The sequence below is a fragment of the Leucoraja erinacea genome, chromosome 5 (genome assembly GCF_028641065.1).
Source record: "Leucoraja erinacea ecotype New England chromosome 5, Leri_hhj_1, whole genome shotgun sequence".
Lineage (NCBI taxonomy): Eukaryota > Metazoa > Chordata > Chondrichthyes > Rajiformes > Rajidae > Leucoraja > Leucoraja erinaceus.
In genome coordinates this window covers 1,411,070-1,423,579 of record NC_073381.1, presented here as the reverse complement: position 1 = coordinate 1,423,579, position 12,510 = coordinate 1,411,070, and the positions used below count along the sequence as shown (strand labels likewise).

General features: G+C 47.2%; 1 protein-coding gene across 1 annotated transcript in view; it reads left to right on the top strand.

The window, feature by feature from the left end:
* armc2 (armadillo repeat containing 2) overlaps positions 1–12,510 on the top strand; it is a 119,410-nt gene that overhangs the window by 101,606 nt on the left and 5,294 nt on the right. Inside the window, exons 15-17 of the mRNA XM_055634977.1 lie at positions 1,425–1,538; positions 9,383–9,515; positions 11,574–11,734. Of these exons, the coding sequence (XP_055490952.1) occupies positions 1,425–1,538; positions 9,383–9,515; positions 11,574–11,734 (408 nt within the window). The remainder of the gene's footprint in view (positions 1–1,424; positions 1,539–9,382; positions 9,516–11,573; positions 11,735–12,510) is intronic.

Below are 12,510 nucleotides of genomic sequence, written 5' to 3'. Positions count from 1 at the left end.
TCAGCGGATGAGGCTAGGTGAGAATGAGTTACAGATAACGAGACTCCACAAGATAACTTTGAAGCTGGTATGACTTGGATGGAGAGAGAGGGAATGCAGGGGTTACTTGAAGTTAGAGAAATCTTCGATGAGAAGAACTTTTTTCACACAGAGAGTGGTGAATCTGTGGAACTCTCTGCCGCAGAGGGTAGTCGAGCCCAGTTCATTGGCTATATTTAAGAGGGAGTTAGATGTGGCCCTTGTGGCTAAGGGGATCAGAGGGTATGTAGAGAAGGCAGGTACGGGATACTGAGTTGGATGATCAGCCATGATCATATTGACTGGCGGTGCAGGCTCGAAGGGCCGAATGGCCTACTCCTGCACCTAATAGTTTCTATGTTTCTAAATCAATATTCTGGGCTGTAAGCGGCCCAAGCGAAATATGAGGTGCTGTTCCTCCAATTTGTGTTTGGGTCACTCGTGACAATGGAGGAGGTCTAGGACAGAAAGGTCAGTGTGGGAATGGGATGGTGTTGAAGTGGTTTGGCAAATGGGAGATCAGTCCAGGCGCACTGAGCGAAGGTGTTCTGCTAAACGATCGCTGAGCCTGCGCTTGGTCTCGGCGATGTATACAAATCCACACCTGGAACAACGGATACAGTAGATGAGGCTAGAGCCGGTGCAAATGAATCTCTGCCTCACCTGAAAGGGCTGGAACTCCGACAGTTATACCTTGGTTTAAACCAGCATCTGGTGGTGCAGCGGTAGAGTTGCTGCCTTACAGCGCCAGAGACCCAGGTTCAATCCTGACCTCGGGTGCTTATCTGGTACGGTTTTGTCCGTTCTCCTTCTAACCTGCGTGGGTTTTCTCCGAGATCTCCGATTTCCTCCCACAGCCCAATGACGTACAAGTTTGTAGGTTAATTAGCTTGGTATGATTGTAAAATGCCCCTAATGTGCGTAGGATAGTGTAATAGCCCTGTCCCACGGTACGAATTCATTCAAGAGCTCTCCCGAGTTTAAAAAAAAAAAAATTTGTGGTAAGCACGGAGAATGAATGTAGCGGGTACGTCGGAGCTCGGGGACATTTCCTAGCGGCTCGTAACACTAACGGCAGATACTCGGGAAGACTCGCTAACGGCAGGTAAGCACGGGAAGACTCGTGAAGATTTTTCAACACGTTGAAAAATGTCCACGAGAGCCCCGAGTACCGACGAGTGGCCATTACCGTAAATCTCCGAGTTTGAATCAGGGCAAACTCGGGAGAACTCTTGGAATGAACTCGCACCGTGGGACAGGGGTTTTAATGTGCGGGGATCGCTGGTCGGCACGGACTGGGTGGGGCTGAAGGACGTGTTTCCGTGCTGTATCTCTAAACTAAATATCAATGTTGCAATTGAAGTCCTCTATCAGTAACCACGATCTTAATTTATTTCCCTTTTCAGTAATGATGAAACTTCTGCTGTGTAACAGCATGGATGCAATTCTGGAAGGAGCCCGGGTCTTTGGTAATCTCTCTCGATCCAAGGAGATCCGTGACTTCATTGTACAGAAAAATGGTAATGAGAATATATCACGGTCGCATCTGTAGACTTTAGAGATACAGCGTGGAAACAGACGCTTTGGCCCACCAAGTCCGCTATATAAAATTATGTGAGATGTAGATAGGGTAGACAGCCAGAACCTTTTTCCCGGAATGGAAATGTCAAAGTCCCAAGGGCATAACTTCAAAGTTAAACGGGCAACGTTTAAAGGAGATGAGCGGGGCAAGTTGTTTTTTACACAGAGGGTGGTGGGTGCCTGGAATGCGCTGCAGGGGTGTTGGTGAAGGCAGATACGATAGTGACATTTAATTAGGGTGGTGGATGTATGGAAAGAGCTGGCAGAAGAGGTAGTTGAGGCAGTAACTATCACAACATTTAGACTGATACATGGATAGGACAGGTTTAGAGGCATATGGACCAAATACAGGCAAGTGGGACGTGTAATAATAATAACAATAATAATAATAATAATAATACATTTTATTTATGGGCGCCTTTCAAGAGTCTCAAGGACACCTTACAAAAAATTAGCAGGTAGAGGAAAAACATGTAAGGGGAATGAAATAAATAGTAGAGACATGACTAGTACACAAAGTAAAGACAGAATTCAATACAAAACACAATATGAGGCAAACAGTGCAAAAAGTGTAGATGAGACATGTTGGTCGGAGTGGGCATGTTGGGCCGAAGGGCCTGTTTCCACACTGTATATGACTCGATAGGCACATGGATATGGAGGGATATGGATCACATGCAGGCAGATGAGATTAACTGATCTTGGCTTCATGTTGCCTGTCAAAGGGCCTGTTCCTGTGCTGGATTTTGCTATGTGTAGGAAGGAACTGCAGATGCTGGTTTCAACCGAAGATAGACACAAAAAGCTGGAGTAACTCAGCGGGACAGGCAGCATCTCTGGAGAGAAGGAATGGGCGACGTTTCGGGTCGAGACCCTTCTTCAGACTGGTTAGGGATAAGGGAAACGAGAAATATAGACGGTGATGTGGTGAGATAAAGAACAATGAATGAAAGATATGCAAACAAGTAATGATGATGAAGGAAACGAGCCATTGTAAGCTGTTCGTAGGGTAAAAATGTTACTTGGGTGGGGGAGGGATATAGAGAGAGGGAATGCCGGGACTACCTGAAGTGAGAGAAATCAATATTCATACTACTGGGCTGTAAGCTGCCCAAGCAAAATATGAGATGCAGTTCCTCCAATTTGCTTTTAGCCTCACTCTGACAATGGAGGAGACCAAGGACAGAAAGGTTAGTGTAGGAATGGGAAGGAGAATTAAAGTGCCCAGCAACCGGGAGATCAGGTTGATTCACGCGGTCTGAGCGAAGGTGTTCTGCAAAACGATCGCCCAGTCTGCGTTTGATCTCGTCGATGTATAAGAGTCCACATCTTGAACAACGGATACAGTAGATGAGGTTGGAGGAGGTGCAAGTGAACCTCTGCCTAACCTGAAGGGACTGTCGGGGTCCCTGGATAGAGTCGAGGGAGCAGGTATAGGGACGGGTGTTGCATCTTCCGCGGTTGCAGGGGAAGGTAGCTGGGGAAGGGGGTGGTTTGGGTGGGAAGGAATGAGTTAACCAGGGAGTTGCGGAGAGAAATGGGGTGGAGATGGGAAAATGTGGATAGTGGTGGGATCCCATGGGAGGTGATGGAAAGTTTTTTACTCTTGTTAAATTCTGTAAGGTGTCCTTGAGACTTTTGAAAGGCGCCCACAAATAAAATTTATTATTATTATTATTATTATTATTATTATTAAAGTTTGGAGGATTATGTGTTGTATGCGACGGCTGATGGGGTGGAAGGTAAGGACTAGGGGGACTGTGTCTCTATTAGGAGAGAGGGGGCGCAAGGGCAGAGCTGCGGGGTACCAAGGAGACACGATGATGATGGGAGAGGGGAGCCCCCGTTCCCTAAAGAATGAGGACATCTTGGATGTTCTAGCATGGAACACCTCATCATGTACGCAGATGCGACATAGACGGAGGAATTTTGGAGTAGGGGATAGTCTTTGCAGGAAGCAGGGTGGGAAGAAGCGTAGTCGAGATAGTTGTAGGAGTCAGTGGGTTTGTAATAGACGTCAGTCTATAGTCTATGTTCTCAACATCCCTCTATTCTTCAAAATCTCGTCTGTTGATTAGTAAGTTTAGTGCCAAGGAAGGAGAGTTTAGTTTGTTGTCTCTAGAGATTTCAACAAAGCCGTACCAGGCATGAACCTTGTCTGCCTCTCATTACAGAATTTCACACTTCTGTTTTTGGACCATTGTTTTAAGATGACCTATTGAAATGAATGCAATCGGATTTCAATTGGAATACACGCTCAGATCTTTTAATTCACACATAACCGACCGAGCAGCATCATTGTTCAAGGTTTCAGAAACGGAAGTATCGTTTTACTGCCTTCTGCTGAGGTAGGAGTAGTATTCTCCTGAGGTAGGAGTAGCTTCCAATTCATGCAAAGTGGCTCGGACAGGATGGAGCCTTTTCCAGGAGTTACTTGAAAGCCAGCTTGGCTCTGATGCCGGTCATCTTGTCGTGAGACAGATTCTGTTAAAAGACCCATTTCAACTCTTGCGTACATAGTTTTGATTGTTGTGTGATGCTAGGCGATGCTTTGTTTTGAGTTTGCAGCACTAGTTTGCATGTCTCAACATTTTAAACTCAACTAATGCATTTATTTTTGTAACCGGAGATTGATAAGAAGACTGCTCACGACCGTACAGACATGTCGCCTGTATGGCCGAGAGTCGTCTCCTCAGTCACCCAAAGTCGTAGCATCTATATGGTCGCCGCTGGATTTTCAACATGTTAAACAGAATAAGTCGTGTAAGTGACACAGGCCCATTACCCCTAATCAGTCTGAAGAAGGGTCTCAACCCGAAACGTCACCCATTCCTTCTCCCCAGAGATGCTGTCTGTCCCGCTGAGTTACTCCAGCATTTTGTGTCTATCTTCGATCAATGACAATAGACAATAGGTGCAGGAGGAGGCCATTTGGCCCTTCGAGCCAGCACCGCCATTCAATGTGATCATGGCTGATCATCCCCAATCAGTACCCCGTTCCTGCCTTCTCCCCATATCCCCTGACTCCGCTATTTCTAAGAGCCCTGTCTAGCTCTCTCTTGAAAGCATCCAGAGAACCTGCCTCCACCGCCCTCTGAAGCAGAGAATTCCACAGACTCACAACTCTCTGCGAGAAAAAGTGTTTCCTCGTCTCCGTTCTAAATGGCTTACCCCTTATTCTTAAACTGTGGCCCCTGGTTCTGGACTCCCCCAACATTGGAAACATGTTTCCTGCCTCTAGTGTGTCCAAGCCCTTAACAATCTTACATGTTTCAATGAGATACCCTCTCATCCTTCTAAACTCCAGAGTGTACAAGCCCAGCTGCTCCATTCTCTCAGCATGGAAATGGGACAGTTTCTTGTATTGTATATCTTTATTGTCATTTCCTGAGTATTCACATACCCAGAGGAAACAAAAAAACGTTGCTCAACCAGTGTCCATTCAGTGTGCATTAAAAATAAATAGAAATAAAAATACATATATCATGAACAAATTTAACACTCTACTAAACATTCAACAGGCGTTCCGATCGGCAGCGGCACAACAGTGGCTCTGCTGCAGTGTGTCCAGGTTGGTGGTTGGTGCACGATACTTTGGCAGGGGGAAAAGTCCGTTTATCAGTCTTATAGCCTGCGGGAAGAAGCTGAGGAGCATCCTGCTGGTTTTGCAGCTAATGCTCCTGTACCTCTTCCCAGATGGCAGGATGGAGAAAATGTGATGCGATGGGTGGTAGGGGTCTTTGATGATGGAGATGGCTCTGCGGATACATCTCTTCCTGTATAAGTCCAGCAGGAAAGGGAGTGGAGCACCAATAATCCTGCTGGCGGTCTTCACAATCCTGTCTAGTTGGTGCTGTTCGTATGCCTTGCAGCTCCCGAACCAGGAAGTGATGCCGTAGGTCAATGTGCTCTCGATTGTCCCCCTATAAAAAGTCCGTAGGTGTGTAGTGGGGAGACCTGCTTTACGTAGTCTTCGGAGAGGGTGTAGTCGCTGCTGGGCTCTCTTGACCAGAGCTGTGGTGTTGGCCGTGGACGTCAGGTCATCAGACAGATGTAGTCCTAGGAACTTCATGCTGCTGACCCTTTCCACATCAGCTCCATCGACATGCAGAGGTGTATGGTGTTGTTTTCCCGCCCTCCTGAAGTCAACCACCATCTCCTTAGTTTTTCCCACGTTGAGAATGAGGTTGTGGGATTTGCACCATCCTGTGAGCAGCTCCACCTCCATCCTGTACGCCGATTCATCATTGTCACTGATGAGACCCACCACTGTTGTGTCATCAGCGAACTTGTTGATGAAGTTGTTATTGAGTCTGGCAGTACAGTCGTGTGTCAGCAGACTAAACAGCAGGGGGCTTAGGACACAGCCTTGGGGTGAGCCAGTGCTCACGGCTATGGTTTTTGATGTCCTACTGCCCACCCTGACTGTCTGCTGCCGTTGCGACAGAAAGTTCAGGACCCAGTTGCATGTGCCAGCATCAACCCCCAATAGCTCCAACTTCTCCACCAGCTGCTGCGGAATGATTGTATTGAAAGCAGAGCTGAAGTCTATGAAGAGGATCCTGGCATAAGTATTTTTCCGATCGAGGTGTGACAGTACGAGGTTCAGTGTTGTTGAGACTGCGTCCTCTGTGGATCGGTTGGCTCTGTAGGCGAACTGCAGTGGGTCTAGGTCGGCAGGTAGACTATTTTTGATATGCTGCATAACCAGTCGCTCAAAACACTTCATTACTATGGGTGTTAGAGCCACTGGTCGAAAGTCATTATGGCAGGCTGGGTTTGGTTTCTTTGGGACAGGGACGATGGTGACACTCTTAAGACAGTTGGGCACTACTGCCTGGCTGAGTGAGATGTTAAAAATGTCTGTGAAGACATCTTTCAGTTGCTCAGCGCAGTCTCTTAAAACGCATCCAGGAATGTTGTCCGGCCCTGCAGCTTTGCGTGGGTTGATGCTGGCAAAGGCCTTTTTAACTCCGGCTGCGGACAGCCTGAGCGACTGGTCACTGGGAGATGGCAGTAGTGCACGTGTCTGGGTGCTGTTTTTAACCTCAAACCGTGCGTAGAACTCGTTCAGTTCATCTGGTAGAGAGGGGTCGTTTTGGCATATCCGCAGCGGGGGGGGGGGGGGCTTGTAGTCAGTGATGGTATGAAATCCCTGCCACAAGCGACGTGTGTCTTTGTCATTTGCGAAGTGGCTATTAAGTTTTTGTCCATACAGCCTCTTCGCTTCCCTGATCCCCCGGGATAGGTTACTCCTTGCCAGTTTGTATGCTGCGTTGTCCCCAGATTTGAATGCAGCATTCCGGATTCTCAGTAGGGAACACACTTCCCCAGTTAGCCAAGGTTTCTGATTGGCACGCCTCCTGATGGTTTTTACCACCGTTACATCCTCAATACATTTATTGATGTATCCGATGACGGATACATTCTTCACAGCTGTTTTCAGGCAACAACCATCCTATCACCAGCCATCTACCTCGAAGATGGACACAGAATGCTGGAGTAACTCAGCGGGTCAGGCAGCATCTGTGGAGAAAAGGAATAGGTGACGTTTCGGGTTGATAACCTTCATCAGACTGATGAAGGGTCTCGATCCGAAACATCACATATTTCTTTCCTGCAGAGAAGCTGCCTGGCCCACTGAGTTGCTCCAGCATTTCCCCAGCATATAAAGATATGCACAAAGGCTTCCCGACGGGGACTGGGAACGCGGCTGGAGGCCTTTATCGAGGCAGCACGGTCTCGATGCCTTCCGGATCGGCGTGTACAAGCCCAGGTCGGGGACTCGCAAGTCGGACGGAGGAGCCGGGCCTCACAGGTCGGTCGGTGGGCCTCGGTGGTGGTGAAGCCTCGCAGCTCTCAATGAGAGCGTGAGGGGGAGAAGAACAATGGAGAATCCAGCGTGGAGGGACCGCTGTGGGGGAGGGGGGGGGGGGGGGGGGGGGGGGGGGGGAGAGCAGTGGACAATTGGGGAGGGGGGGGGGAGAACAAAGGACAATGGGGACCCGGTGTGGGTGAACAAAAGCAGGAGCTGAAACTTTGACAGCATCGTAGGTGGCTGCTATTTGTATACATTGTGTTTGCAAGCAGAGAATCTCACTGTGCCCGGTCTCACATGACAATAAAGTATTCCATTTCATATGCAGAATGTTTCTGAGTAAATATTAACCATGAAAAACATAACAAAACACTTTTTTTGTATTGGGGAGTCTGCATCCTGCGGGCATGAACATTGAATTCTCCCAATTGTGTTAGCCCTTGCTGTCTCCTCCCCTTCCTCAGCCCTCGGGCTGTCTCCTCCCATCTCTCAGCCCTCGGGCTCCTCCTCCTCCTTTTTCCTTTCTTCTCCCCACCCCCCCACTCCCCATCAGTCTGAAGAAGGGTTTCAGCCCGAAACGTTGCCTATTTCCTTCGCTCCATAGATGCTGCTGCACCCGCTGAATTTCTCCAGCATTTTTGTCTACCTAACAAAAAACTTTGCAGCTTGTTGTCACATGCAAGTTATTTTACTTGTTTACAAAAAAACCTGTTTAAATTCTGGTTCTTTGGCTATGAAGCATTTTTGGGAAATGCTATAGATAATAGATTGATGATATCAGAGTCTTTTACTAATTTCTCTTTTAAGGAAGAGGTACTTTAGTTTAGTTTATTGTCACGTGTACCGAGGTTACAGTGAAAAGCTTTTCATTGCATGCTAACCAGCCAGCGGGAAGACAATACATGATTACAATCAAGCCGTCCACAGTGTACAGATACATGATTTCTCTCACTTCAGGTAGCCCCGGCATTCCCTCCTCCACCCAAGTCACACCAGCGTCTAATTTTCACCCTACAAACAGCTCACAATGGCCTGTTTCCTTTACCATCATTATGTTTTTGCATATCTTTCATTCATTTTTCTTTATCTCTCCACATCACCGTCCACATCTCTCGTTTCCCTATTGGGCCTGTCCCACTTACGCAATTTTTTCAGTGACTGCCGGCACCCGTCATAGTCGCAGCGGGGCTCCGAATATTTCCAACATGTTAAAAATCCAGCGGCGACCAGAACAAGGTACGACTCTTTGGGCGACTACTCACGACCATACAGGCTTCACCCCGCGACATGTCGCCAGGGTGTCGCCTGTAAACATAGAAACATAGAACATAGATGCAGGAGTAGGCCATTCGGCCCTTCGAGCCTGCACCGCCATTCAATATGATCATGGCTGATCATCCAACTCAGTATCCTGTACATACCCTCTCTCCATACCCCCTGATCCCGTTAGCCACAAGGGCCACATCTAATTCCCTCTTAAATATAGCTGTATAGTCATGTGTAGTCTCCTCAGTCCCCAAAGAGTCGTAGAGTCTTTCTGGTCGCTGCTGAATTTTCAACATGTTGAAACTTTTTTCGACCTGTGACGGCTGCCGGCAGTAGCCGAAAAAGTTGTGTAAGTGGGACCCTAACCAGTCTGAAGATGGGTCTCGAGCTGAAACATCACCCATTCCTTCTCTCCAGAGGTGCTGCCTATCCCGCTGAGCTACTCCAGCATTTTTGTGTCTTATCTACAGATACATGACACCCGATGAAGGAAATAACGTGAATCTGTCGTTGGAGTAGAGGTGTAAAAGAGTGGAGGGGTTGTAATGCATGATTGCAGACCCACTCTTGTAACCACCACACAAAGAGTCGCCTGGCCTGGGCGCCATCTTGTAGCCGTGGACTTTCTAAATTACATGACATTAATAATTAGCAAAACCATATAAAAAATATGTCACTTAAAATGATTTTTCTCCTCAGTGGACAAATTCATGATCACACTACTGGATGCCAAGCATCAAGATGTCTGTTTCGCTGCCTGTGGAGTGCTTATAAACCTTACCGTCGACAAAAGCAAGCGCCCCATTTTGAAACAGGATGGAGGGATCAAAAAGTAAGTTTAAAGCCTCAATTCTCCACCCCAGTAAAATGAATAATGAATGGCGGTAAATGACTTTGCAGTCTTACTTCTGAGCTCAGCGTTTAGGTTAGTCTAGTTTAGAGATACAGCGCGGAAACAGGCCCCTCAGCCCACCAAGTCCGTGTCGACCAGTACACTGGCACAATCCAATACATAAGAGACGATTTTTACAATTTTTACCAAAGCCAATTAACCTATAAACCTGCACGTCTTTGAAATGTGGGAGGAAACCGGAGCACCCGCCGTCTGGATGGAACCCGGGACTCTGGCGCTGTAAGGCAGCAACTCTACCGCTGCGCCACCGTGCCGCATTAACATCAAGGTTCAATATACACATTTTCAAATTTTATGAACAATGTACCAATTGATGTAAGACAAAGTATAGGAAGGTACACAAAATTGCTGGAGAAACTCAGCGGGTGCAGCAGCATCTATGGAGCGAAGGAAATAGGCATCGTTTCGGGCCGAAACCCTTCTTCAGACCAAAAGTCAGCCAAAAGTATAGGAAAGAACTGCATATACTGCTTTAGAGTGGATACATGTGAGGTTATCCACTTTGGTGGCAAGAACAGGAAAGTAGACTGTTATCTGAATGGTGGCCGATTAGGAAAAGGGGAGATGCAACGAGACCTGGGTGTCATGGTAAGTAGTCATGCAGGCAGTCAAGAAGGCGAATGGTATGTTAGCATTCATAGCAAAAGGATTTGACTATAGGAGCAGGGAGGTTCTGCTGCAGTTGTACAGGGTCTTGGTGAGACCACAGCTGTAGTATTGTGTACAGTTTTGGTCTCCTAATCTGAGGAAAGACATTCTTGCCGTAGAGGGAGTACAGAGAAGGTTCACCAGACTGATTCCTGGGATGTCAGGATTTTCATATGAAGAAAGACTGGATAGACTCAGCTTGTACTCGCTAGAATTTAGGAGATTGAGGGGGGATCTTATAGAAACTTACTAAATTCTTAAGGGGTTGGACAGGCTAGATGCAGGAAGATTGTTCCCGATGTTGGGGAAGTCCAGAACAAGGATAGAGTCACAGTTTAAGGATAAGGGGGAAATCTTTTAGGACCGAGATGAGAAATACATTTTTCACACAGAGAGTGGTGAATCTGTGGAATTCTCTGCCACAGAAGGTAGTTGAGGCCAGTTCATTGGCTATATTTAAGAGGGAGTTAGATGTGGCCCTTGTGGCTAAAGGGATCAGGGGGTATGGAGAGAAGGCAGGTACAGGATACTGAGTTGGATGATAGAAACATAGAAATTAGGTGCAGGAGTAGGCCATTCGGCCCTTCGAGCCTGCACCGCCATTCTATATGATCATGGCTGATCATCCAACTCGGTATCCCGTACCTGCCTTCTCTCCATACCCCCTGATCCCCTTAGCCACAAGGGCCACGTCTAACTCCCTCTTAAATATAGCCAATGAACTGGCCTCGACCACCCTCTGTGGCAGAGAGTTGCAGAGATTCACCACTCTCTGTGTGAAAAAAGTTCTTCTCATCTCGGTTTTAAAGGATTTTCCCCTTATCCTTAAGCTGTGACCCCTTGTCCTGGACTTTCCCAACATCGGGATCAATCTTCCTGCATCTAGCCTGTCCAACCCCTTAAGAATTTTGTAAGTTTCTATAAGATCCCCTCTCAATCTCCTAAATTCTAGAGAGTATAAACCAAGTCTATCCAGTCTTTCTTCATAAGACAGTCCTGACATCCCAGAAATCAGTCTGGTGAACCGTCTCTGCACTCCCTCTATGGCAATAATGTCCTTCCTCAGATTTGGAGACAAAAACTGTACGCAATACTCCAGGTGTGGCCGTGATCATATTGAATGGCGGTGCAGGCTGGAAGGGCCGAATGGCCTACTACTGCACCTATTTTCTATGTTTCTATCTCACAAACAGTTGGATGGGCTCATGGATATGCAGGGAATGGAGGGATATGGACTGTGGGCCCAAGGTCCTGTTCCTGAGCTGTACTGTTCTACAGTCTATTCCACACCGCCCTTGTTTTTTAAGCACTGTGTTTTCTTGCTCCCAGGTTAATTGACTGCTTGAGAGACTTTGGACTCACTGACTGGCAACTGGCCAGTCTGGTCTGCAAAACACTTTGGAACTACAGTGAGAAAATAACGATCGCTGCATTGTGCTTTGGCGAAGAGGAGACTGGGGAACTATTGGAACTCCTTTCTGCATATTTAGGTACAAAAGGTTCAATGAGAAGTCATACCAAATGGCCAAGAGATGTTGCCTGCGATGGCTAGATTTGTTTATCTTGCACTAAACGTAATTCCCTTTATCCTACACTGTAGTCATGTATAATCTTTTCACTGACTGGTGTTTAGTTTGCTTTAGTGATACTTCCCGGAAAAAGAACGTACACAATAATGCTGGAGAAACTCAGCGGGTGCAGCAGCATCTATGGAGCGAAGGAAATAGGCAACGTTTCGTCCCGAAACGTTGCCTATTTCCTTCGCTCCATAGATGCTGCTGCACCCGCTGAGTTTCTCCAGCATTTTTGTGTACCTTCGATTTTCCAGCATCTGCAGTTCCTTCCTAAACAGCCCAGAAACAGGCCCTTCAGCCCACTGTCTGTGCTGAACATGTAGCCAACTTAAAGCACAAGGCATTGGGGGTTCAGTATTGATGTGGATAGAGAACTGGCTGGCAAACAGGAAGCAAAGAGTAGGAGTAAACGGGTCCTTTTCACAATGGCAGGCAGTGACTAGTGGGGTACCCCAAGGCTCAGTACTGGGACCCCAGCTATTTACAATATATATTAATGATCTGGATGAGGGAATTGAAGGCAATATCTCCAAGTTTGCGGATGACACTAAGCTGGGGGGCAGTGTTAGCTGTGAGGAGGATGCTAGGAGACTGCAGGGTGACTTGGATAGGCTGGGTGAGTGGGCAAATGTTTGGCAGATGCAGTATAATGTGGATAAATGTGAGGTTATCCATTTTGGTGGCAAAAACAG